Source organism: Dendrobates tinctorius, unplaced genomic scaffold, assembly GCF_039654945.1.
Source record: "Dendrobates tinctorius isolate UK_male_01 unplaced genomic scaffold, ASM3965494v1 ptg000232l, whole genome shotgun sequence".
Taxonomy (NCBI): domain Eukaryota; kingdom Metazoa; phylum Chordata; class Amphibia; order Anura; family Dendrobatidae; genus Dendrobates; species Dendrobates tinctorius.
In genome coordinates, this window is record NW_027361899.1 from 15,962,476 (window position 1) to 15,985,518 (window position 23,043).

Genomic DNA, 23,043 nt, shown 5'->3' on the forward strand with positions numbered 1-23,043 from the left:
TTTTTCTTTACGCTGTAGCACGGCATAAGGTACTGAAAAGAAAAAGGGAAGTTTAGCTAGTGAAGCTGGATTGCCGTCTCCATTTTTTAAAGTGACAGCGGATTTTACAGCGTAGATGGTACTGAGAGTTAATGTGAACAGGAAAGGATTGTTTTTTACGTGTACAAAAGAAGAAAAAGTGTTTTCAGTGGAATTCTAATCTGTGCCATCTGAGAGGCACCACAAGTCCAAGCATGCCTTCAGTGACTGCAGGAAAGGGGAAGGAGTCCGCTCCCCCCTCCATCTCCTCTCTTCCCACTCTTCCCTCCTCCCATCTCCCTCATCTCTCTCCTCCCTCCAAATCCACTTCTCTCACTCCCACCTCCTCCTCATCTATTTTTCCTCCTATATTTCCTCCTCCCTCAGCATCTCCCTCTCTCCCCTCTCTATCTTCTCCACCCCCGCCTAGCTCTCCTCCTTCTCTCTCCCTAACCTCTCCTCCCTCTCCATCTTCATCACCAACGCCCACCTCTCATCCTCCCTCATCCCCTTCATCTTCACTCTCTCCTCCTCTTCTGTCTCCTTCCTCCTCTCCTCCACCACCACCTCTCACTTCTCCTCCTCTTCACAATCTTTCCTCCACCCTTCCCTGCTCCGCACGCTCTCTCTCCCTTCCACCTCTCCGTTCATTGTCACCAGCTGGCCCAGTGCCAAATCCAGACAATGAAGTGTCCCTATCTCCACAGGGCACCCTCTCTAAAGAGACAGCTATGATACCGAAGAAGAAAGTGAATCACTCCCCACACATAACATCACAGGTGCCCCCCCCGATACAACAGCTAGCAGAAGGGAGGTGTGGGCCATCTGAGACTAAACCTGCTAAGTCTGAGACTGAGGAACCTATGTGCCAGATGGAGCTGCAGTCTCAGAGGGGGGGGGGGAGTACTACCCACACACAAGACAAATACACAATGGCACAGTTCATCCTCTGATGAACATGAAGAGGGGACACCATACATGCTGCCTAGTACTAGGGGAAACTCACAGACACCAAGTAGGCAGGGGCAGATAGAGCCAGAACTCTTACACTATGTGCCCTTCACCCCTAGTCAGGTGTTCAGCATTCTAAGAAATCTGCCAGAACCAGATATGGACCCCATGCCATTTTACCGAAGAATGCAGCAGAGTCAGCAAACATATGCTGCAACCTGGAGTAATCTCTGGTCCATAATGGAAATAAAAGCAGGTGAAACACTCTGGCCAATCATGAAGGAACACTTCAAGCTTCCATCAGAATTAGATGTGCATTCCTGGGAATCAGGATCAAAGCTAATTGAGAAGCTCAGAGAGTGGGCCAAAGCCAGACAAGCACTCAGCCTACATAGCATGAGCCAGGCCGAGAGAGTCTGTAGACAAGTTTCATGGCAGAGTGAGGCAAGTATTCCAAGTTTTAGGCATCACTATTCATGATCAGATACACGGACAAATGTTGGCACAGGCCTTTGTGCATGGACTAAGAGAACTGTGGCGCCCCTGAGGCTTCAGTCGCCACAGAGGTACTGCACCTTCTCCTAAGGTGTGGTATCCCACCATCCAGGTAGGGTGGGAACTCCCTTCCACATTCCAACACCTGCACCCCACACACAGGATAGTTCAGCAGGGACCCATCCATGCTTTATGCTGGAAAGGTCATAGGGTGTCTTTTGTGGTCCCTGGCTTCGTAACACGAGAGGTGCTGGGGAGGCGGGTGGAGTTAGATATGAAAGAGAGGGAAGGTGTAGGATTACAGATGAGTCCGCAGTAGAAAACAGGCGCAGTAGGAGAGGACAGCCACTCGGTGAGGAGTGGGGATCCCTGGAAGAAGGGATGGAGGAAGGAGTGCTTCAGCTGCCCCAGTGAACTGGGCCAGCTGGCACGGGAAGGAAGAGAAGGAGAAAGACGTAGACTGGAGACTACAGATTCCATAAGAGAGATAGAACAGATCGGAACGAAGGAGAATAGAAGGACGGTGGGAAGCAGGTTGAGAAAGAGAGAGAACCCTTCCAGTCCAGAGCGCAAAGGCCGGGTTGATTGGATCTTTATGTCCGGCAACAGACACCGGAGGAGTAGTGAGCCACTAACGCCTTATTCCCATCATAGACTTGGGACACAACAGCAGCTGGATAGTGAGCCGGGACACAGAGAGGAGTCCCTGAAGCAGGCTACAGCTGTCTGTCATACAAGTAGAGACTAGGAACACCTAGACAGAGGCATTCCAGGGTAACTAAGTACTGGAGTGCTTCGCACCTAAAGGCGCATTGGAGGAGTCGTCCAGTAAGGTACATATTGGCGGTGTGTGGAGGGGAGAATCCTATCCTGCCTGGAGGTTGGCTGGGGCCTTGACCTGAAGAACACAGTGCGGAGGCAGGCATTTGTGTGAACTGCAAACAGTGAGTAAAGCTTTGAAACCGCATACTCTGGTGTCCTCCTGTTATTCCAGCACCGCTACACCTGGGTACCAGCATCTATACCATTCTGCGCCTCTCCTCATCCATTGCACCTACACTGCCCTGGGACTACAGCTCAACCTGAGGGGAGCTACACCATCTTTTCTGCACCACACCATCAGTCCCAGTGGATCTGCACGCAGCGTTGGCTTAACATCTTGCTTGCCAAACAGCACAGGTGGCGTTACGAACTATCTAAATAAACTTTTACACTATTAACATCACCTCCATTGATATTGGGCGCCCAGGGCCACGGACCGGGTCACCGCTGCTGTGACACATCCCCCTGACACCGGCCCGGTACCGGGTACCCCGCTACCCTGGGTGTGAGGGGCGACCCAGAACCAATCAAGAAACTGCTAATAGTGGCCAGGCCTGAGTACAGGACAATAGCAGTAGATGCCCTGCTCGCAGTAGCCAGAAGAATTGAGTCCCTCCCAGGAGTGCGGAGGACAGCCCCTCTTATGGTGGCCACTGACGTGGAAGAGCAACCACCCTGCAGGGACAGGAGACCTGTCAGGTGTTACAACTGTGGCAACCTTAGCCACTTCCGGAACCAGTGCACAGCACCCCGGCAACCCAGGGCATCACGCAGAGGAATAGGCCAAGAAAGAAACACCGAAGAAAATGAAGAACCCTGTCCATAGGACAGAGGTAAACCAGGTCCGCCAGACGTCACGCCCCTGACATGTGAAACCCCATCAGCGGACCCAATACTTCAAATCACTGGGGGCTGTCATATCTTTCCTTGTGGACACTGGTGCAGTCAGAAGTGAAAATCCCCAACCCCACCAGTCTATCAGAGCACTCTGTGTCTTGTATGGGGACTGAAGGTCAAGACAGACATTCCCCAGCTTGCAAGCCGCTGAGCGTGTGGACACAGCCAGGACACTCCATTCTGTTCCAGTTTACAGTGGAGATCTCCCCACCTCACCTGATGAGAGCAGACCTACTGCAGGAACTGAAGGTGACCAAAGTGTTCCATGAAGATGTGACCATGACCATCTTCTCCACCCCAGACCCAAGAAGAATTAATCATGCTGGTGGCCCTACAAGAGCCTCGAACAACCGGTGCAAGCCTACCCAAGGAGGTGCTGGACATAGTACCCGGAAGCCTATGGTCCAAGGGAGACTTCAAGTTGCGCCAGTGCGGGTGTCACTCAAGTCTGGAACCACGTACCCTCACAAGGCCCAGCATCCCCTGCCCATCACCCAGAGTCAAACTGTCTCTGACCAACAGGAGGTCTAAGTGGAACCGCTGTACAAGAAATGGCCTAAGAATTTTGGCATGGGCCAGGAAAACTCTCAACCCAGAGGGGCCACACCCGCTTTGTGAAATGGCTGCACTGCTTCCGTCTCCAGCGCCAGAGGATCATCTTGGACAAGATTCTGAAGGTGCTCACTGAAGTTAATCCAGGCCCTGGACCAGAAGACAGCCACTCAGCTCCTCAAACTGGTTAACAAATGCTGACCTGAGATCAAGCTGGGTGAAAGGAAAGGCTGCTGGCTGGTAAAGAAGACGTCCCAGCAAAAAGACCCCCTGTGAGAGCAAGAAAGCTCAGCTGGACGCCATCTCTGCTGAAGAGGACCCTAGTAAACGGCTTGTTTCCCTGCCGATCAAGGGGAAGACTGTGAAAGGAGAACCAGACTGGATTGATTGGTGCATAACCTGAGGGCTGTGAGCGAAGCAACCGTGTTTGAAACCCCAGTTGTGCCAGATCTGCACACTTTGCTGACAAACGTGCCAGCCACAGCAACGGTGCTCACGGTGAAGAATCTGTCCAAAGCTTCCCTTAATGTTCCCCCTTCACTTGGACGACCAGTTCCTGAAAACGCACAAGGGGGGTGCAGAACACATGGACAGTGATGCCCAAGAGGGCCCGGAACAGCCTTTCACAGCTCATCAAAGCATTGTCCTCCATCCTCGTCAACTGGATTGCAGAACATGCAGAAGTCATCGACATCGTTACCTGCGCAGCCCTTTCCTTGTCTCCTCTACTCTACCTGGCGGAGCAGCAACGCAAGCTGTGGAAAAACAGAGTCCAGCGGTGTCAAAAGCAAGTTACGTTCCTGAAGACATGTATTGCCCACTAGACGAAACGCTTAACAGATGAAATGAATGGAAGACCGCTGAGGAGAAGATGGCTCCCTCAACAACTCCGAAGATGCAGGCCTTCCTTGGTCTAGGCTCGTACTGCAGAACTTGGATCCCTGGTGCTCCAGTCTTAATGCTGCCTCTGTGCAACTACATCAACGCATTGCAGCCTTCATCTCGTACAGGAAGCTGAAAGACTCCATAGTCTCTGCGCCAGCTCCAGGCCTCCCTGACTACGAGAAGCCATTCCGTCTTTACCAAATGGAAAAGAAGGTCATTCTACTGGCGACTTAAAAAAGACCCACAGAGGAAAACCAGAGGCCTCTAGACTACCTCTCAGCCGACTTAGATACAGTTGCAAGGGGGGGGGCCCTCCTGCACTGCATGAAAACAATATTTGCAGCACACGCCCTCCTGACAAGGCTGCTGATGTCATTCTTGGACAACCACTCTTCAGTGCTCTCAGCCGTTACCTGTCTCTACTCCCAATCCCAAGGGGGGAAGCGGATACGGACTCTTCAGAGAAAAAAATCTGCAAGATACTGTAGATGGCTCCAGTTTTGCAGATGATGAAGGAAGGTTCCACACGGGATGTGCAGTGACCAGCAATCAAGACATCCTATGGTCCAGAAGTTTGTCAGCCCAAGAGCCCATGAATCGGAGCTGACGAAAGGCCTGCCAGATTGCGAAGGGCAAAACTGCAGAGTCTATATCGATTCCAGGTACTCGCATGGCATAACACACGACTTCGGACCCATCTGGGCTGCAAGAGACTTCATCACAGCAAGCGGGTCAACCGTGAAGCATCATGGAGCCATCAGGGACCAGCTGGACGCTCTTCAACTTTTAAAAGTGGTGGCAGTGTTAAAGGTCAAGGCACCCTGAAACTGAGCACAGTAGAGACACGGGGTATCAACATGGCAGACGTGGCAGCCAAAGAAGCAGAGGAAGACAATATGGAAAAATGGGAGAGGTCGTAGAGCCGGACGGCTACTACATGACGACTGAAGACGAGGAAACCTGACAAAAAGACTTCGTGAAGCCTGTACAAGAAGTAGCAGGATCAGACTCGAAAGGAGAAGGAAAGCTGGATGAAGGGCTAAAGCACTGGGCTCCCAAAAACCCCTGTCTAATTCAAACGTCTACGTCAAACGTCTACCTCAAGACAGACCCAGTCTACCTCAAAGTATATACCCTACGATGGTTCAATGGGCATATGGCCCCGCACAGAGATGAAGACACAGATGAATGACCTGATTGGACTGGACTCCCACCTTAACAGCCAAATTTCCAGCAGCTGTTTTGCTTCTGACAAATGCAACATCGGACAAGTGGGAAAAGTTCCCCCACATCATCTGGCCTGAAGATTTCCCAGTAAGGAACCAGTTGGCGAAGACTACTGCAAAGAAGCTACTCTCGAAAATAGTGTGCAGATATGGGGGTTCCAGAAGCGATAGCAAGTGCTTAGGGACCCACATTCACAGCAAACCTGACACAAGAGATCTGATCAGCAGTAGGGTCAGACTTAGGCCTACACACTTCCCGCCATCCCGCACCATAGACTAAGTGGGACACTTAAGAGCAGCATGCTAAAAAAATTGCCAAAGAGACAGACAAACCCTGGCATTAGATACTCCCATAGGCTTAGAAAAAGCTGTCACCAATATGAAATTTTATTTGGGTCAAAACCCAGGTTAGGGGTATTTTTCCCTCAGCAGTTGACTATGCAATGTGATACTTTGTCTGCATGTGTAATTGAATTTATCAAGAATCTTGCTAATGTCCATTCTCGAGTGTTTTTCCTTCATTGCCAGGTCCAGATCCGGAGCCTGGTATGCACACCCTGAAGTCAGGAGACTGAGTGTTGGTGGAAAAAGTCCGTAAGGAGAAGCACTCAATCCCAGATTTGATGGCCCTTCTCCAAGTGCTGACGTCACAAACCTGGAGGGAAAACCCCCACCTGGATCCACGCACCGCATTGCAGGAAAGCCCTCATAATAGAAGATACACTTGAGCTGGAATGATGCTGCGGATGCCCTACCTGACTGAATAAATTATCTACCTGATAGAGAATACACATCACTGACTGCATAGACTGCTAACTAAGAGACTTTGATTACAATATAATGAACCCCCATTAAGGACAGATCTCCTGACCGCCCATTTGCGGAAGTCTGTACGGTGGGGAGGCATATGCACTAGGCATGTGTCAACCCACTGGCAGCATAAAAGAGTTGCAGCGCTTTGTGACAGGAGTAGGATTTTAGGGCAAGTGATATCTAAGGGGGGATTGTGATGGAAATATTTGTATTTCATCTAGATCTCACTTGGTAACAACAGATGTTCCAAGCCGATATTGGAGTCTTGTTGACATTGCAAGACAGTAGACAGTAAATCATATGATGTTTAAGTCACGCCGGACACCCATATATGTTCATGTATTCAAACCCACCAATTAGATAAGAAGTTTAGCCTTATGTTAATTGAGTAACCACTCCTTTCTGTACAAAGTAATAAAACCATGTATCTGCAATAAAACTTCCAGAGTTAAACTGGAATGAGAGCTGATAAGAGGTCTTAGCTTCCTCCTTTCCTTGAGCGCTCAATAAGACTGTCTAATTAGGACAGGCCGCAGCACACACAGAGATATATATATCTATATCAATCAAATTTCCACGACAGTGGCAGATATGATCATTTCAGTCATCTGTATTTTCTTGATGCGACAAGTGTGAGATGGCAATTTTATACCTCTATATTTGGATTATTGTAGATATAGTATAGATAACAGCAGTTGAAAATGATAACTTATATTAAAAAATGGAGAATATATTTTTTTTTTATCCTCCTGACCTTGAGACTTTCCACTTGCGATAAACTATTGAATTTTTGTTCAGCAGTAATTATTTACTTTTCTGTACATTGTACTGGAGTTGCACACGTTTGCAGATCTAGCAGAGCTGATAACACTATGTCCAGCGGCCAGGTCAGTAATCTGTGTTCTTCAGATAGGAGCATTGCGACTCGCCTCGTACCCAATGGCATATTCGGCCTGGCGCTATGTCATCATCGCGACGTGATGCACTTGTGATGTCACGCCAGGCCGGCTAATCAATAAAGCAGTGGATGACAGAAGGAAAGAGGTGGTTCTCAAGGCTCCAGTCCAATGGCCATATATTGGTGACGTGGCCACACGATCGGTTCCTCTACTATTTAGCCATTTTAGCAATTTTTTATCTCAATCATCTCCAGCGATGTACAGTAGCAGAGGAAACTTTGGTCGCTAGGATTTGCCATCACTAGATCATTGACGGTCTGACCGCTGGGGCAGCCACAATCTGAAGGCCTCATTCAAACATCATTGTTTCATGTACTGTATGTGTTCTATCAATACCCATCACATTCTATGGGGCTGTAGTCACATGTCTGGTTTTTACAGACTAAGTGTTGCAAAAAGACACAGAGATATGTCCTTTTTTGTAGTCAAAGGATAAATGCACCCTATTAAGTCTATGTGTCCATGAAAACCTCAGACACCACATGGATGGCACCGTACTTTCATCCCAGTGCTTTCTGTTTTTCACTGATTGTTTGATGAGAAAAGCTGGAGAAAGTTTCACCAGTTTGTTTGTTTTTTGCATCCGAGAAAAGGTACGTTCAGGAAAACATATTTTTGGATCATGTGCTCTCCGTGCGGAGTAGGGACTGCACACAAGGACCAATAAAATAATGCAGCATACGCTAGTCTGGAGCAATGGGCAGGCAATTGTACATGAACAAGAAGCAGCTCCTGCACCCATCCGCTCTGCACAACGAGCTGCACACGGAGTCAGCCATGTCAAAGGCCGAGTCAACATACCCAAAAGCAGATGGAACATTAATGATACAAATAAGCATGGACCAAAAATGATAAAACCTGATCCAGAACATTGAGAAAAATTAACCTTTTTTTCACATTAAGAAAAATAAATTATCTTCTCCATAAGGCCTAATTCTCAGAACTGATGGGGATCCCAGTTGTCTGACTGCCGCAGATCCTAAAGTGATGGCATATCCTATCATCACTACTGTATGTAATATGGAAATAGCCCTTGTTCTCCATAGCTTTTTATCCACTGCGCTGTACAATTTTCTTATACGCCCCGTGCGTCAGGTTCAGACTATGTTCTAGATATTTGCTTGTTGTTAGTGAATGAGAAGCGGTAGATACAATTGCCTCCAGTAATCACTTGGGGCCCAAGGTTTTGAGACTGACACAAATTTTGGTTTTCACAGTTTGCTGTTTAAGTGTTTCTCGATCTTCTATTTGGATATTTCTATAGTTACTGAAGTACAATTAGGGTGTGGGCACACGTTGCGGATTCTGCAGCAGATCCGCAGGCATTCTACAGTACAATGCAAATCAATGGGATTTAAAAACTACAGTGCACATGCTGCAGATTTTTCTGCGGTTTTAAATTCGCAGCATGTCAATTCTTTCTGCGGATTCCGCAGCGGTTTGACACCTGTTCCATTGTCCAGGTGTCAAACGGCAGGGGAAAACCGCAGGTCACTTTACCTGCGGTTTTACCTGCAAATCCGTGCGGAAAAATCAGCACTGTGTGCACTCACCCTTATCATTTCATAAGTTTTCACACTTTTATTGACAAATACATAAGGATTATATAAATACTCAATATTTAAAGGGTTGACCCTTATTTAACAAGACTTCCGCCCTTCGCTGCGGCAGCTGGATATCGTGTAACATCTCGACTGATGACAATCAGAAGTTTATCACACTTCACCCCCGTCCTTTGCAGTTGGAACCCTGTACTTCTTGCAGTTATTTTCTCTGATGAAGCCCCTTCGGACTGTTTGAGACATCTAGAAGAATGTTGTCATGAGTAGAAAAAGTGATGCCGAGTCCTGAGTCTGCCAGCAGTAAAGAGACCACTCGTGTGTTGGGGCTTCTTATCCATTAAGTGGATCACTCACAATTTTGCCTAAGAACTCGACCATGGATTAAGAATAAGATCTAAATGTGGCAATATGTTTTATATGATGATGTGGCCTCTAGGGGTCTCACTACGTTTATGTGTGTACTATAGTCATGTTTGAAACTTGTTCGTTGTTGTGAAAGAGAACTCTTGTAATGGATGATTGCACATCATGAAATAAACAGCCTGGAGATACCCACAGAGTGTGATCCAGGACAGGAAACAACTAACAGAACACTAAACATCCTTCAAGAGCATCGTCTGTTATCAGCCAGGACAATGTGGTGATGATGTTTTATTCCAGCATGATGGAGACCGTGTCACAAGGCAAAAGTTATGACTAAGGCTGGTTTCACACTTGCGTTTTTTTGCGCAAAAAATGCATGCGTTTTTTTCCTGTACTTAACATGGGTGCGCATAGACATGCGTTTGAATCCGTTTGCATGCGCATGCGTTTTTTTTATTAAAAACACGTGACATGCACAAATGTGAACAAGTCGGTCGGGCAGTGTTCACACCACCCACTGACTGAAACACAAAAAGAAAGCAAAGAATAACAAATGTGCAAAAATACCCTGCAGTAAAAAATATGACAATAATCAGCAAGAGCTGGTAAAAAGATGACAACAAATACAGGGTATTTAGTCGATACGTTTTTTAGCAAAAAAGTGTATACCAAGCCACTCCACCTCGTCAAGGTAACCCTTAATGGAGCAGTCCCTATCTAATGTATTTAAAACCTGAACATATGAACAGTGTCTAAATGAACAGGATTAAGACAGGCGCTTCCTAGTATAGGCACGTGGTGTAAGACGGCTCTTTATGTGCATGTCACACAAGAGAGGGGTGGGGGTCTCTCAAACCATGCAAAAGCAAGGAAAAAAAAACCTTGCTTTTGCATGGTTTGAGAGACCCCACCCCTCTCCTGTGTGACATGCACATAAAGAGCCGTCTTACACCACGTGCCCATATTAGGAAGCGCCTGTCTTAATCCTGTTCATTTAGACACTGTTCATATGTTCAGGTTTTAAATACATTAGATAGGGACTGCTCCATTAAGGGTTACCTTGACGAGGTGGAGTGGCTTGGTATACACTTTTTTGCAAAAAAAGTATCGACTAAATACCCTGTATTTGTTGTCATCTTTTTACCAGCACTTGCTGATTGTCATATTTTTTTACTGCAGGGTATTTTTGCACATTTGTTATTCTGTGCTTTCTTTTTGTGTTGCATGCGTTTTTTTGTAGTGTGCGCCCGGGCGCACAAAATGCATCCTGTTGCACTTTTTGTGCATTCGACCTGTCTCAAAAAAACGCATGCGCACGCAATGCGCACAAAATTCACCCAAAAACACATTATAGTCTATGGGAGCGCTGACGTGCGCATGGTAATGCGCACGTCAGCGCAAAAACGCATGCGTTTTTTTTAAAAAAACCATGCGCAAATACACAAAAAAAGCATACAAACACATGATGCGTTTTTTATGTGCGTTTGCACTGCGCATGCAACGCAGCACAAAAAAACGCAAGTGTGAAAGTAGAATAAGTGGCTCAGTGAACAATATATTGAAATTTCAGGTCCATAATCAGGAAACTCCGCAGATATCCATTTCATTGAGAACCTGCAGCCAATGCTCAAAAAGCAACAAAGAAAAACCCAGAAATTGTGATAAACTTCAAGGCCTGATGAGAGAAGAATGGGCGGCCATCAGTCAGGATCTGCCCAAAGCCGATATCCAGCTGCCGGGAAAGGGCAGAAGTCTGGAGAATAAGGGGCAGTGCAGGAAATATTGAGGCTTTACAGAAAGTTTATGTATTTGTCAATAAAAGTGTAAACATTTCAGAAATGCTTAGGCTATGTGCACACGGTGCGGATTCTGCTGCGGATCCGCAGCATTTCAGGCTCTGCGGGTCCGCAGCAGATTTAGGTGCGTTGTACAGAACCATTGTTTTCAATGGTAAACTGGAAAACGCTGTGCACATGCTGCAAATTTTTCCGCGCGGATTTGCTGCGGGTTACAATCCGCAGCATGTCAATTCTTTGTGCGTTTTCTGCAGCGGTTTCACACCTTATCCATTGGGAGGTGTGAAACCGCAGGGCAAAACCGCAGGTCTTTTGTCCTGCGGATTTCTGCGGAAAAATCCGCAGCTCTCCAAAATACGTGTGCACTTACCCTTATAATTGCATGTCAGTACCCAAAGAAACATTTGAATAATAAAAAGCGAAAAGGCAAAATGTGAAAAACAAAATGTGTCGGTTCCAAAATTTTTGGCCACGACTGTAGACACACATCCAGGACTCCAGACTGATACATTATCTCCAATGGAGCATGACCCCACATACTTCCCTTTAACAATCACCCTTATTTCTTAGAATCAGCAGGAAATGACATTTACTTATCGCTCCAGCGTCCATTCCATTCGCTATGTCCCCAAGGATTCCAGATCCGAATAATATCTTCTAATCTGTTTTTATATTCAATCTAGAGAAAATTACACATTTTTGGATCAGTCTCAACCATAAATTCTCTCCACAGTATGGGGAGCGGTATTACATAGTGACTGGCAATACAGTGACTCCAATTTAGCGGCAAAGTCTACTGGAGTTACAGGGTGGTCATAATATGGCAAGTGGAGAAGAAATACATTCTAGGCACATAGATCCAGACCAGCCTTATGTGACACTACAGGCATAATATGAGGACCTAATGCAAGATCTATAACTGCACAAGAAATCTCCTGTGTACTACTGGTCTCCTTACATGAGGCATAGCGACCTACAGGGCCCCTGAGTGTTCGAAGACTAAGTGCAACTACGGCTATAATACAAATCAGTTATAGTCAACACATCCTGTGATAGATGTATGCTTGTTGGTGTCTACTTGTATGTAGGAATTGTTTTTATCACCAGTAGGGGGCAGTGTGTCCATATTATTTACACCATTGGTGCTCTCCTGAAACATAACTACTTCACTTATTAATTACAAACAAGAAAAGAGATTATTGTACTAAATGTCTGATACCCGGAAAAAATAACCACTATTTCATACAAAGACACAAGAACAGTGATACCTATTATACATTTAAGAGCAGCTATGTAATTGCAGGATAGAAAGTGTAATGTACATTGTATGAATAAACACCTCGATATAACCCAACTCTATAGTTTAAAGACTGAAACATCACAGCTGTCAGAACAATAAATGATCTGTTCTCTAAACAAAAGAGCTAATACAAATCTACTGCAACAATAACACTACATACGATAGGGGCAGTATTATAGTAGTTATATTCTTGTACATAGGAGCAGTAATATAGCAGCTATATTCTTGTACATAGGAGCAGTATTATAGTAGCTATATTCTTGTACATAGGGAGCAGTATTATAGTAGTTATATTCTTGTACATAGGGGCAGTATTATAGTAGCTATATTCTTGTACATAGGGAGCAGTATTATAGTAGTTATATTCTTGTACATAGAGGCAGTATTATAGTAGTTATATTCTTGTACATAGGAGCAGTATTATAGTAGCTATATTCTTGTACATAGGGGCAGTATTATAGTAGTTATATTCTTGTACATAGGGGCAGTATTATAGTAGCTATATTCTTGTACATAGGGAGCAGTATTATAGTAGTTATATTCTTGTACATAGAGGCAGTATTATAGTAGTTATATTCTTGTACATAGGAGCAGTATTATAGTAGTTATATTCTTGTACATAGGAGCAGTATTATAGTAGTTATATTCTTGTACATAGGGAGCAGTATTATAGTAGTTATATTCTTGTACATAGAGGCAGTATTATAGTAGTTATATTCTTGTACATAGGAGCAGTATTATAGTAGTTATATTCCTGTACATAGGGGCAGTATTATAGTAGTTATATTCTTGTACATAGGGGGCAGTATTATAGCAGCTACTGTATATTCTTATACATAGGGGGGAGTATTATAGTAGTTATATTCTTGTACATAGGGGGCAGTATTATAGCAGCTATATTCTTATACATAGGGGGTAGTATTATAGTAGTTATATTCTTATACATAGGAGCAGTATTATAATAGTTATATTCTTATACATAGGGGGGAGTATTATAGTAGTTATATTCTTATACATAGGAGCAGTATTATAATAGTTATATTCTTATACATAGGGGGGAGTATTATAGTAGTTATATTCTTGTACATAGGGGCAGTATTATAGTAGTTATATTCTTGTACATAGGAGGCAGTATTATAGTAGTTATATTCTTGTACATAGGAGGCAGTATTATAGTAGTTATATTCCAGTACATAGGAGGCAGTATTATAGTAGTTATATTCCTGTACATAGGGGCAGTATTATAGTAGTTATATTCCTGTACATAGGAGCAGTATTATAGTAGTTATATTCTTGTACATAGGAGCAGTATTATAGTAGTTATATTCCTGTACATAGGGGCAGTATTATAGTAGTTATATTCTTGTACATAGGAGCAGTATTATAGTAGTTATATTCCTGTACATAGGGGCAGTATTATAGTAGTTATATTCTTGTACATAGGGGGCAGTATTATAGCAGCTATATTCTTATACACAGGGGCAGTATTATAATAGTTATATTCTTATACATAGGGGGGAGTATTATAGTAGTTATATTCTTATACATAGGAGCAGTATTATAATAGTTATATTATTATACATATGAGGCAGTATTATAGTAGTTATATTCCAGTACATAGGAGGCAGTATTATAGTAGTTATATTCCTGTACATAGGAGCAGTATTATAGTAGTTATATTCCAGTACATAGGAGGCAGTATTATAGTAGTTATATTCCAGTACATAGGAGGCAGTATTATAGTAGTTATATTCCTGTACATAGGGGCAGTATTATAGTAGTTATATTCCTGTACATAGGAGCAGTATTATAGTAGTTATATTCTTGTACATAGAGGCAGTATTATAGTATTTATATTCTTGTATATAGCAGCAGTATTATAGTAGTAATATTCTTGCACATAGGGGCAGTATTATAGTAGGTATAATCTTATACATAGGAGCAGTATTATAATAGTTATATTATTATACATATGAGGCAGTATTATAGTAGTTATATTCTTGTACATAGGGGGCAGTATTATAGTAGTTATATTCTTATACATAGGAGGCAGTATTATAGTAGTTATATTCTTATACATAGGAGCAGTATTATAATAGTTATATTCTTATACATAGGGGCAGTATTATAGTAGTTATATTCTTGTACATAGGGGCAGTATTATAGTAGTTATATTCTTGTACATAGAGGCAGTATTATAGTATTTATATTCTTGTATATAGCAGCAGTATTATAGTAGTAATATTCTTGTACATAGGGGCAGTATTATAGTAGTTATATTCTTATACATAGGAGCAGTATTATAATAGTTATATTCTTATACATAGGAGGCAGTATTATAGTAGTTATATTCTTGTATATAGCAGCAGTATTATAGTAGTTATATTCTTATACATAGGAGCAGTAGTATAATAGTTATATTCTTATACATAGGGGGTAGAATTATAGTAGTTATATTCCTGTACATAGGGGCAGTATTATAGTAGTTATATTCTTGTACATAGGGGCAGTATTATAGTAGTTATATTCTTGTACATAGGAGGCAGTATTATAGTAGTTATATTCTTGTACATAGGGGACAGTATTATAGTAGTTATATTCCAGTACATAGGGGCAGTATTATAGTAGTTATATTCTTGTACATAGAGGCAGTATTATAATATTTATATTCTTGTATATAGCAGCAGTATTATAGTAGTAATATTCTTGTACATAGGGGCAGTATTATAGTAGGCATATTCTTATACATAGGAGCAGTATTATAATAGTTATATTCTTATACATAGGAGGCAGTATTATAGTAGCTATATTCTTGTACATAGGGGGCAGTATTATAGCAGTTATATTCTTGTACACAGGGGCAGTATTATAATAGTTATATTCTTATACATAGGGGGGAGTATTATAGTAGTTATATTCTTATACATAGGAGCAGTATTATAATAGTTATATTCTTATACATAGGGGGGAGTATTATAGTAGTTATATTCTTGTACATAGGGGCAGTATTATAGTAGTTATATTCTTGTACATAGGAGGCAGTATTATAGTAGTTATATTCTTGTACATAGGAGGCAGTATTATAGTAGTTATATTCCAGTACATAGGAGGCAGTATTATAGTAGTTATATTCCAGTACATAGGAGGCAGTATTATAGTAGTTATATTCCAGTACATAGGAGGCAGTATTATAGTAGTTATATTCCTGTACATAGGGGCAGTATTATAGTAGTTATATTCCTGTACATAGGAGCAGTATTATAGTAGTTATATTCTTGTACATAGAGGCAGTATTATAGTATTTATATTCTTGTATATAGCAGCAGTATTATAGTAGTAATATTCTTGCACATAGGGGCAGTATTATAGTAGGTATAATCTTATACATAGGAGCAGTATTATAATAGTTATATTATTATACATATGAGGCAGTATTATAGTAGTTATATTCTTGTACATAGGGGGCAGTATTATAGTAGTTATATTCTTATACATAGGAGGCAGTATTATAGTAGTTATATTCTTATACATAGGAGCAGTATTATAATAGTTATATTCTTATACATAGGGGCAGTATTATAGTAGTTATATTCTTGTACATAGGGGCAGTATTATAGTAGTTATATTCTTGTACATAGAGGCAGTATTATAGTATTTATATTCTTGTATATAGCAGCAGTATTATAGTAGTAATATTCTTGTACATAGGGGCAGTATTATAGTAGTTATATTCTTATACATAGGAGCAGTATTATAATAGTTATATTCTTATACATAGGAGGCAGTATTATAGTAGTTATATTCTTGTATATAGCAGCAGTATTATAGTAGTTATATTCTTATACATAGGAGCAGTAGTATAATAGTTATATTCTTATACATAGGGGGTAGAATTATAGTAGTTATATTCCTGTACATAGGGGCAGTATTATAGTAGTTATATTCTTGTACATAGGGGCAGTATTATAGTAGTTATATTCTTGTACATAGGAGGCAGTATTATAGTAGTTATATTCTTGTACATAGGGGACAGTATTATAGTAGTTATATTCCAGTACATAGGGGCAGTATTATAGTAGTTATATTCTTGTACATAGAGGCAGTATTATAATATTTATATTCTTGTATATAGCAGCAGTATTATAGTAGTAATATTCTTGTACATAGGGGCAGTATTATAGTAGGCATATTCTTATACATAGGAGCAGTATTATAATAGTTATATTCTTATACATAGGAGGCAGTATTATAGTAGCTATATTCTTGTACATAGGGGGCAGTATTATAGCAGTTATATTCTTGTACATAGGAGGCAGTATTATAGTAGTTATATTCTTGCATATAGCAGCAGTATTATAGTAGTAATATTCTTGTACATAGGGGCAGTATTATAGTAGTTATATTCTTATACATAGGAGCAGTATTATAATAGTTATATTATTATACATAAGAGGCAGTATTATAGTAGTTATATTCTTGTATATAGCAGCAGTATTATAGTAGTTATATTCTTATGCATAGGAGCAGTATTATAATAGTTATATTCTTATACATAGGGGGCAGTATTATAGTAGTTATATTCTTGTACGTAGGGAGCAGCATTATAGTAGTTATATTCTTGTATATAGGGGCAGTATTACAGAAATGTAATAGTTTAATCAATCATGTAATTCCTAACTATTAATCCTAAACAGTGTGAACACCATAAACAGCAAAACATATTTTACTGTTTAGTGCCTAAATAACAGTGTCGCCATACTGCATGTAGAACCCACAATAACAACCAAATGAAACCTCCTTAAAATTGTCTAAATATATTGCCTTACAATTGTTTTTAATGGCAAATGTTACCTACAGGTGGCAGGCACCGTGATGGGGTCATATTCTACCCCAACATATGCATACCCATGTCTGAGATATTGGCAAATGGCAGCTGTCTACTATTGTAAGTGTAAGGGGGTGAAACACAGGAGGAATAGGGGGGTTGCCTACTCTGCTCCGTGGCTCCCGCTTAGATCCATTGATGTAAAAGTATCTTACAACCAGAAAACAGTGACATAAACCAAATTTTTTAACACTCTGGTACTTTATTGTTTTAATGCTTAAAAAAAATAACAAAATTTTACAACTTTAGTGTCGTTGTAATAGCACTGACGTGAACAATCAAGTAATTTTTATTGAAAAATAAACACTATAAAAATTAAAAACCTAAAAAACAATGGTGAAATTGCTGTTTTTTATCATTTCACCCCACTCGGAATTATTGTCTTTTTTTTGTTTTCTCAGTACAGCGGAGAAAGAAAAAAATAAAAGTGGAAACTGTCACGAAGGTGTCACGCCCCCCTGTAAGAACAGAAGTTTGACGGTCACGTCATGGAATGAATCGCAGGTCTTCTTTAGAAATGGTGTGATTTTTGTCCCATATTAAATGGATATAGTTTCTTCTGGTACTGAAGAGGTTAATGACCCTTTCTATGCTGGTCATACCTTATTGTCCCTGCCAGTGAAATAATCATCTTCCTGTGCTGTATGCTAAAGCTAAGTGTCATAGAGTTGTTGCAGTAGTGTTCTGTGGTTTGCTGTAGTACTTGTGTGTTTTTCTCCTTGTCCCTCTTCCCATTTAGTTTATTCCTCCCTGTCCGTATTCTCCTCCCTATTGTTGGTTGGTGCTTTTGTATGATAAAAGTTTTCTGTTATCCCTGTTTTGTCTTTGTGTCTTGTTTTTCTTGCATTTCTGTTCCATGCCTCATGCGATGGGAAAGACGACAGCTTAGGGAATGACAGGAGCTTAATAAGGTCAGAGACTCAGGCCTCCCTACCATCAAGAGTACCCCCGGGACAGCGATTGTTAGTGTCCCAGTTCAAGGGACACTTTGAGACCCCCCTTCAATTCACCCGATATCAGAGCCCACAGATTTCAGTATACATTAATATGAAGGAATTGGTCACCTATGTCACACAGATATATGCAGCAGCTTATTTTTACCTTTTTGCTGTCTGTCACGGTGTAGGCATGTCCCTTGATGAGGCCGCATGGCAGCTCAATATTTCCAGCAGATAACTGAAATAGAATAATGTATTATTTCTTATATGTGACTGATTTATGTCATATCATTGGTCATACATGCATTTACTAATCAGGAATTGTAACATGATGCACTCAACGTAGCAATCACAATCTCTCTCGCCCGGCATACAGAGAGTTTAAATATTTCCAGATGATATGAACTCCTCAGGGTAATTAACACAGAGGAGGATAATGCAATATTACAGAGGGATTTATTTACTGGATTCTTTTGCTGATACTTTTATCTATGTAAATCTTGAATTGTCATGTAAGGTTCTGCACAGAAGATGAAGAAATAAAATGTAGAATTATGTACTAAATGATAAAACACTGGGTAAAATTATCACTGAAAAAGACTTGGGTGTATGGGTGGACGGCAAACTCAAATTTAATGATCTGTGCCAGTGTAATGTAAGATATGTCTGTAAAGTATGATGTTTCTGTAACATGCTAGAAATCTCCCATTTCACTCTACTGAGGACATTGTGGCCTGTCATAGCTGCAGCAAAGCCCCTTCCCCCCTCCTTAACAGCTCTGTGTCTGCATTGGTTATAGGACACTTCCTCTGCAAGCATTTGTCCTCCACAGCTATCTGCCTGCGTGCAGCTCTGTGAAACCTGAAACTTCAGTGAGAATTCCTCTCTCTCCCCTTCCCCCCTGCAAGGGATGTTAATTAAGCTGAGTGGAAAGAGTGTCTTTGTCCTGGCCATGAGGCTGGACACAGGTATAGGAAATATTAAAAGAAGCTCTAGCGTGCACTTCGCTCGTGCCAGAGATATAAAACTCACATCTCTGTGTAGGCACGAAACCAGCTTTCTAACCCCTAATTTTCACGGTTCTAACCCCTCCAGAAACGGAGATATGGATTGCTCCCAAATGGAGTGTCTTGATTATGGCATGTTTGATGTGTTTTTATTGTATTCGATAAACTGAGAAACATGATACCATCGGCGTGTTTATACGAGCTTCCCTCGTTAAGATAGTTATTATAAGTTTTTTAGTTAAATGGCAACTTGGAGAAAGGGGGGCTGAACTTCTGCAGACTGCCCCTTTCGTGATGTAACCGACCCTAGGCTATAAGATATCCCTTCCTTGAAATTCCTGAGTTAAGCTGCAGAACCCCTGCTGAAAAGACCTGCAGATGTCCGGGGATGTGTGGCTGGCTGCCCCTCCCCCTAGCACATGGTCTGCCTAATACCAACTAAGCACATGTAAGTGTTAATCTGTTTTTTAATCCTCGTTGTTTTATACTTGCCTTGTACATATTTAATGTCTCAACTTTGTAACAATTTTTATCTATGTAATCACTGCCCACCTTTTGGGAATAAATGATAAATTTATCAGTTTGTCGCCATGCTCTAAGAAACGAACTATGCGCCTTTTTTAGATAATCGCTACTAATTTGGGGGTTTGCCATCGACCCCCTTAATTAATTCTTTGATTAAGTGAATCGTGGCTCGTGGCAGCGTGGTGTGTTCGGTTGGGCTAGTTGGCAGTACGGAAGGGTCTTACATGCTGAATGAGTGGCTGTGGCCAAAGCATTGGTAATTCCATTACTGCAGTAGTCTAATTGCCTGTGCACAACAAGCAGCCCATCCAGCGACTAATCATCCTAGGTGCAATTCCCTGACTGACCTGAGGATAAGGGGGGTGCCGGAGAGCTGCGAGTTCCAAAGTGGAACTGAGAAGGTGGGATTATCCATATATCCCCACAGTTCTTGGAACGTTGTTAGCAGTGGTGGGGCATCCAAAATACCCCCCTGCGATAAATTGTTAGAGCAAGATTAGCTTGCTGTATGTTTTTGTCACATGGTACCAGTGGCAGGATAACTAAGATAAGCCCCCACTGTGCCTGTGATAGCCGTGTGCCGGAAGTGCGTCGCATCCCTCCGTCCGCTGACATATCCGTGTCAGTGGTGGGATCGTGACATATTGGTGGCACAGGGAGCGCTTTTGTCACAGCCAGGCAAATAAAATGATGAGTGGCATTAATAAAAGAGGCAGAGATAGGCATGGCTGAACTGGAGCGGGTGCAGAGAATAGCGACCATGAATTTAAGGGAAAGGGTGACGAGGAAACAAGGTTTATTCATAATCAAAATGTCACAAATTGTGATTCTTTACTGCACAAGCAGTGATACTACAGATTCTTTACTGTAAGAGCAGCAAGACTATAGATTACTGTGTATGCAGAGAGGCTATAGACTCTTTACAGTACGAGCAGTGAGACTATGGATTCTTTAAGAATAGTGATATGATGGGTTTTTTACTATATGTGTAATAAGACTATGGATTCTACACTGTATGAGCAGTGAGATTATGAATTTCTACTGCATGACAATGACACTATGTATTCTTTATGAGCAGCAATACTATGGGTTCTTTACTGTATGAGTAATGAGACTATGGATTCTCTTCTGTTCGAGTAGTGATACAATGGATTCTTTATTTATGAGCAGTGAGATCATGGGTTCTATTCCATATGAGCAGTGAGACTCTATGTCATTTACCGTAAGAATAGTGAGACTGGGTTCTATACTGTATGAGCCGTACTACTCTGGATTCTCTTCTGTTCAAGCAGTGATACAATAGATTCTTTATATACGAGCAGTGAGACTATGAAATTCTCTGCCATATGTTGTAACTTAACAAATTTAAGCAGGGCCCAGACACCTTTCTTGAAGGGTAGATTTTAATGCAAATTTACATCTCCCTCAGTTGACATTCCTATGACCAATTAAACTATATTGCTTCTTTTAGTCCATTACTTTTTACAGATCATTTATGTACATTTACTGTATATTTGTGCCTTTATACTCACATCTCCTTGCGTAGCACACCCCATGAGCGATCCTGATCGTGCGGCACCTAATATAATGTTTTGCAGTTCGATTGGGGATTTGGTTATGTTAAAATACATCGGCACCCCTCCTGTAAAATCCACCATTGCTTCTGAGATTACTCCCCAGTGCAAATCCTGGTAGGAGCCTCGCAACCTGAAAGAACGGAAGCAGCAGATTAAAGGCTGTGGGGTGGAAATGATTGGATCCAGTCACTTCAAGGTCATCCATAGGAAAACTGTCATGACATTTACCACTAATCTGCCCCATAGAATTAGAAAAAATAAAAGGCAGCCTCTAGCATTGTGTAGATAACCTGTACACAACCTTAAAGGGGTTAAACTGAAATAACAGCTGTCGCGTAGATATCACTCAAGGAAGCACTGTGTATAATATAGCGTGGCACTACTACAGGGTGCACAAGTAGGTTACCCAAACCAAAGTAAATAGTGAAAATAACTTGGCACTCAACTTAAGATGTCCTTAATCAGAAGACAAATTTTTATTAATTCATTCTGTACAACGTTTCAGCCTATATGGCCTTCCTCAGTCCGACTGTTAAAAATATTGGTGGATAAGCAATGAAGCTTTGTATCAGCTCTTAGTATAAGTTCTGTAGTATGGAGTATAGAAAGTGTGTCGGCTCTCTGTATTAAGACGGTTTCTGTGAATAGGCTTTGTTGCTATACTGTATATCAGGTCCCTGACAATGTTAGATTGGTGTGCTAATATATATATATAAGGCACCATTGGCGATTCGTGGGTATGCGCACGCAGGACGCTTCCACCACCTGTCAGCTCTGGAGTATAATACAGGATGTAATGCAGGATCAGTAATGTAATGTATGTACACAGTGACTGCACCAGCAGAATAGTGAGTGCAGCTCTGGAGAATAATACAGGATGTAACTCAGGATCAGTAATGTAATGTATGTACACAGTGACTGCACCAGCAGAATAGTGAGTGCAGCTCTGGAGTATAATACAGGATGTAACTCAGGATCAGTGATATAATGTATGAACACAGGGACTGCACCAGCAGAATAGTGAGTGCAGCTCTGGGGTATAATACAGGATGTAACTCAGGATCAGTAATGTAATGTATGTAGACAGTGACTGCACCAGCAGAATAGTGAGTGCAGCTCTGGAGTATAATACAGGATGTAACTCAGGATCAGTAATGTAATTTATGTAGACAGTGCTGCACCAGTGGAATAGTGAGTGCAGCTCTGGGGTATAATACAGGATGTAACTCAGGATTAGTAATGTAATTTATGTAGACAGTGCTGCACCAGTGGAATAGTGAGTGCAGCGCTGGAGTATAATACAGGATGTAACTCAGGATCAGTAATGTAATGTATGTAGACAGTGACTGCACCAGCAGAATAGTGAGTGCAGCTCTGGAGTATAATACAGGATGTAACTCTGGATCAGTAATGTAATTTATGTAGACAGTGCTGCACCAGTGGAATAGTGAGTGACGCTTTAGTTTATATCA

The 23,043-nt window shown here is 41.8% G+C and overlaps 1 protein-coding gene across 1 annotated transcript in view; it reads right to left on the minus strand.

Annotated features, from left to right (window-relative positions):
• The window catches only part of LOC141060084 (calpain-13-like), a 173,378-nt gene that overhangs the window by 85,828 nt on the left and 64,507 nt on the right, over positions 1-23,043 (minus strand). Inside the window, exons 7-9 of the mRNA XM_073556361.1 lie at positions 21,527-21,701; positions 18,626-18,700; positions 11,933-12,018 (exon numbers count right to left, since the gene is read on the minus strand). Of these exons, the coding sequence (XP_073412462.1) occupies positions 11,933-12,018; positions 18,626-18,700; positions 21,527-21,701 (336 nt within the window). The remainder of the gene's footprint in view (positions 1-11,932; positions 12,019-18,625; positions 18,701-21,526; positions 21,702-23,043) is intronic.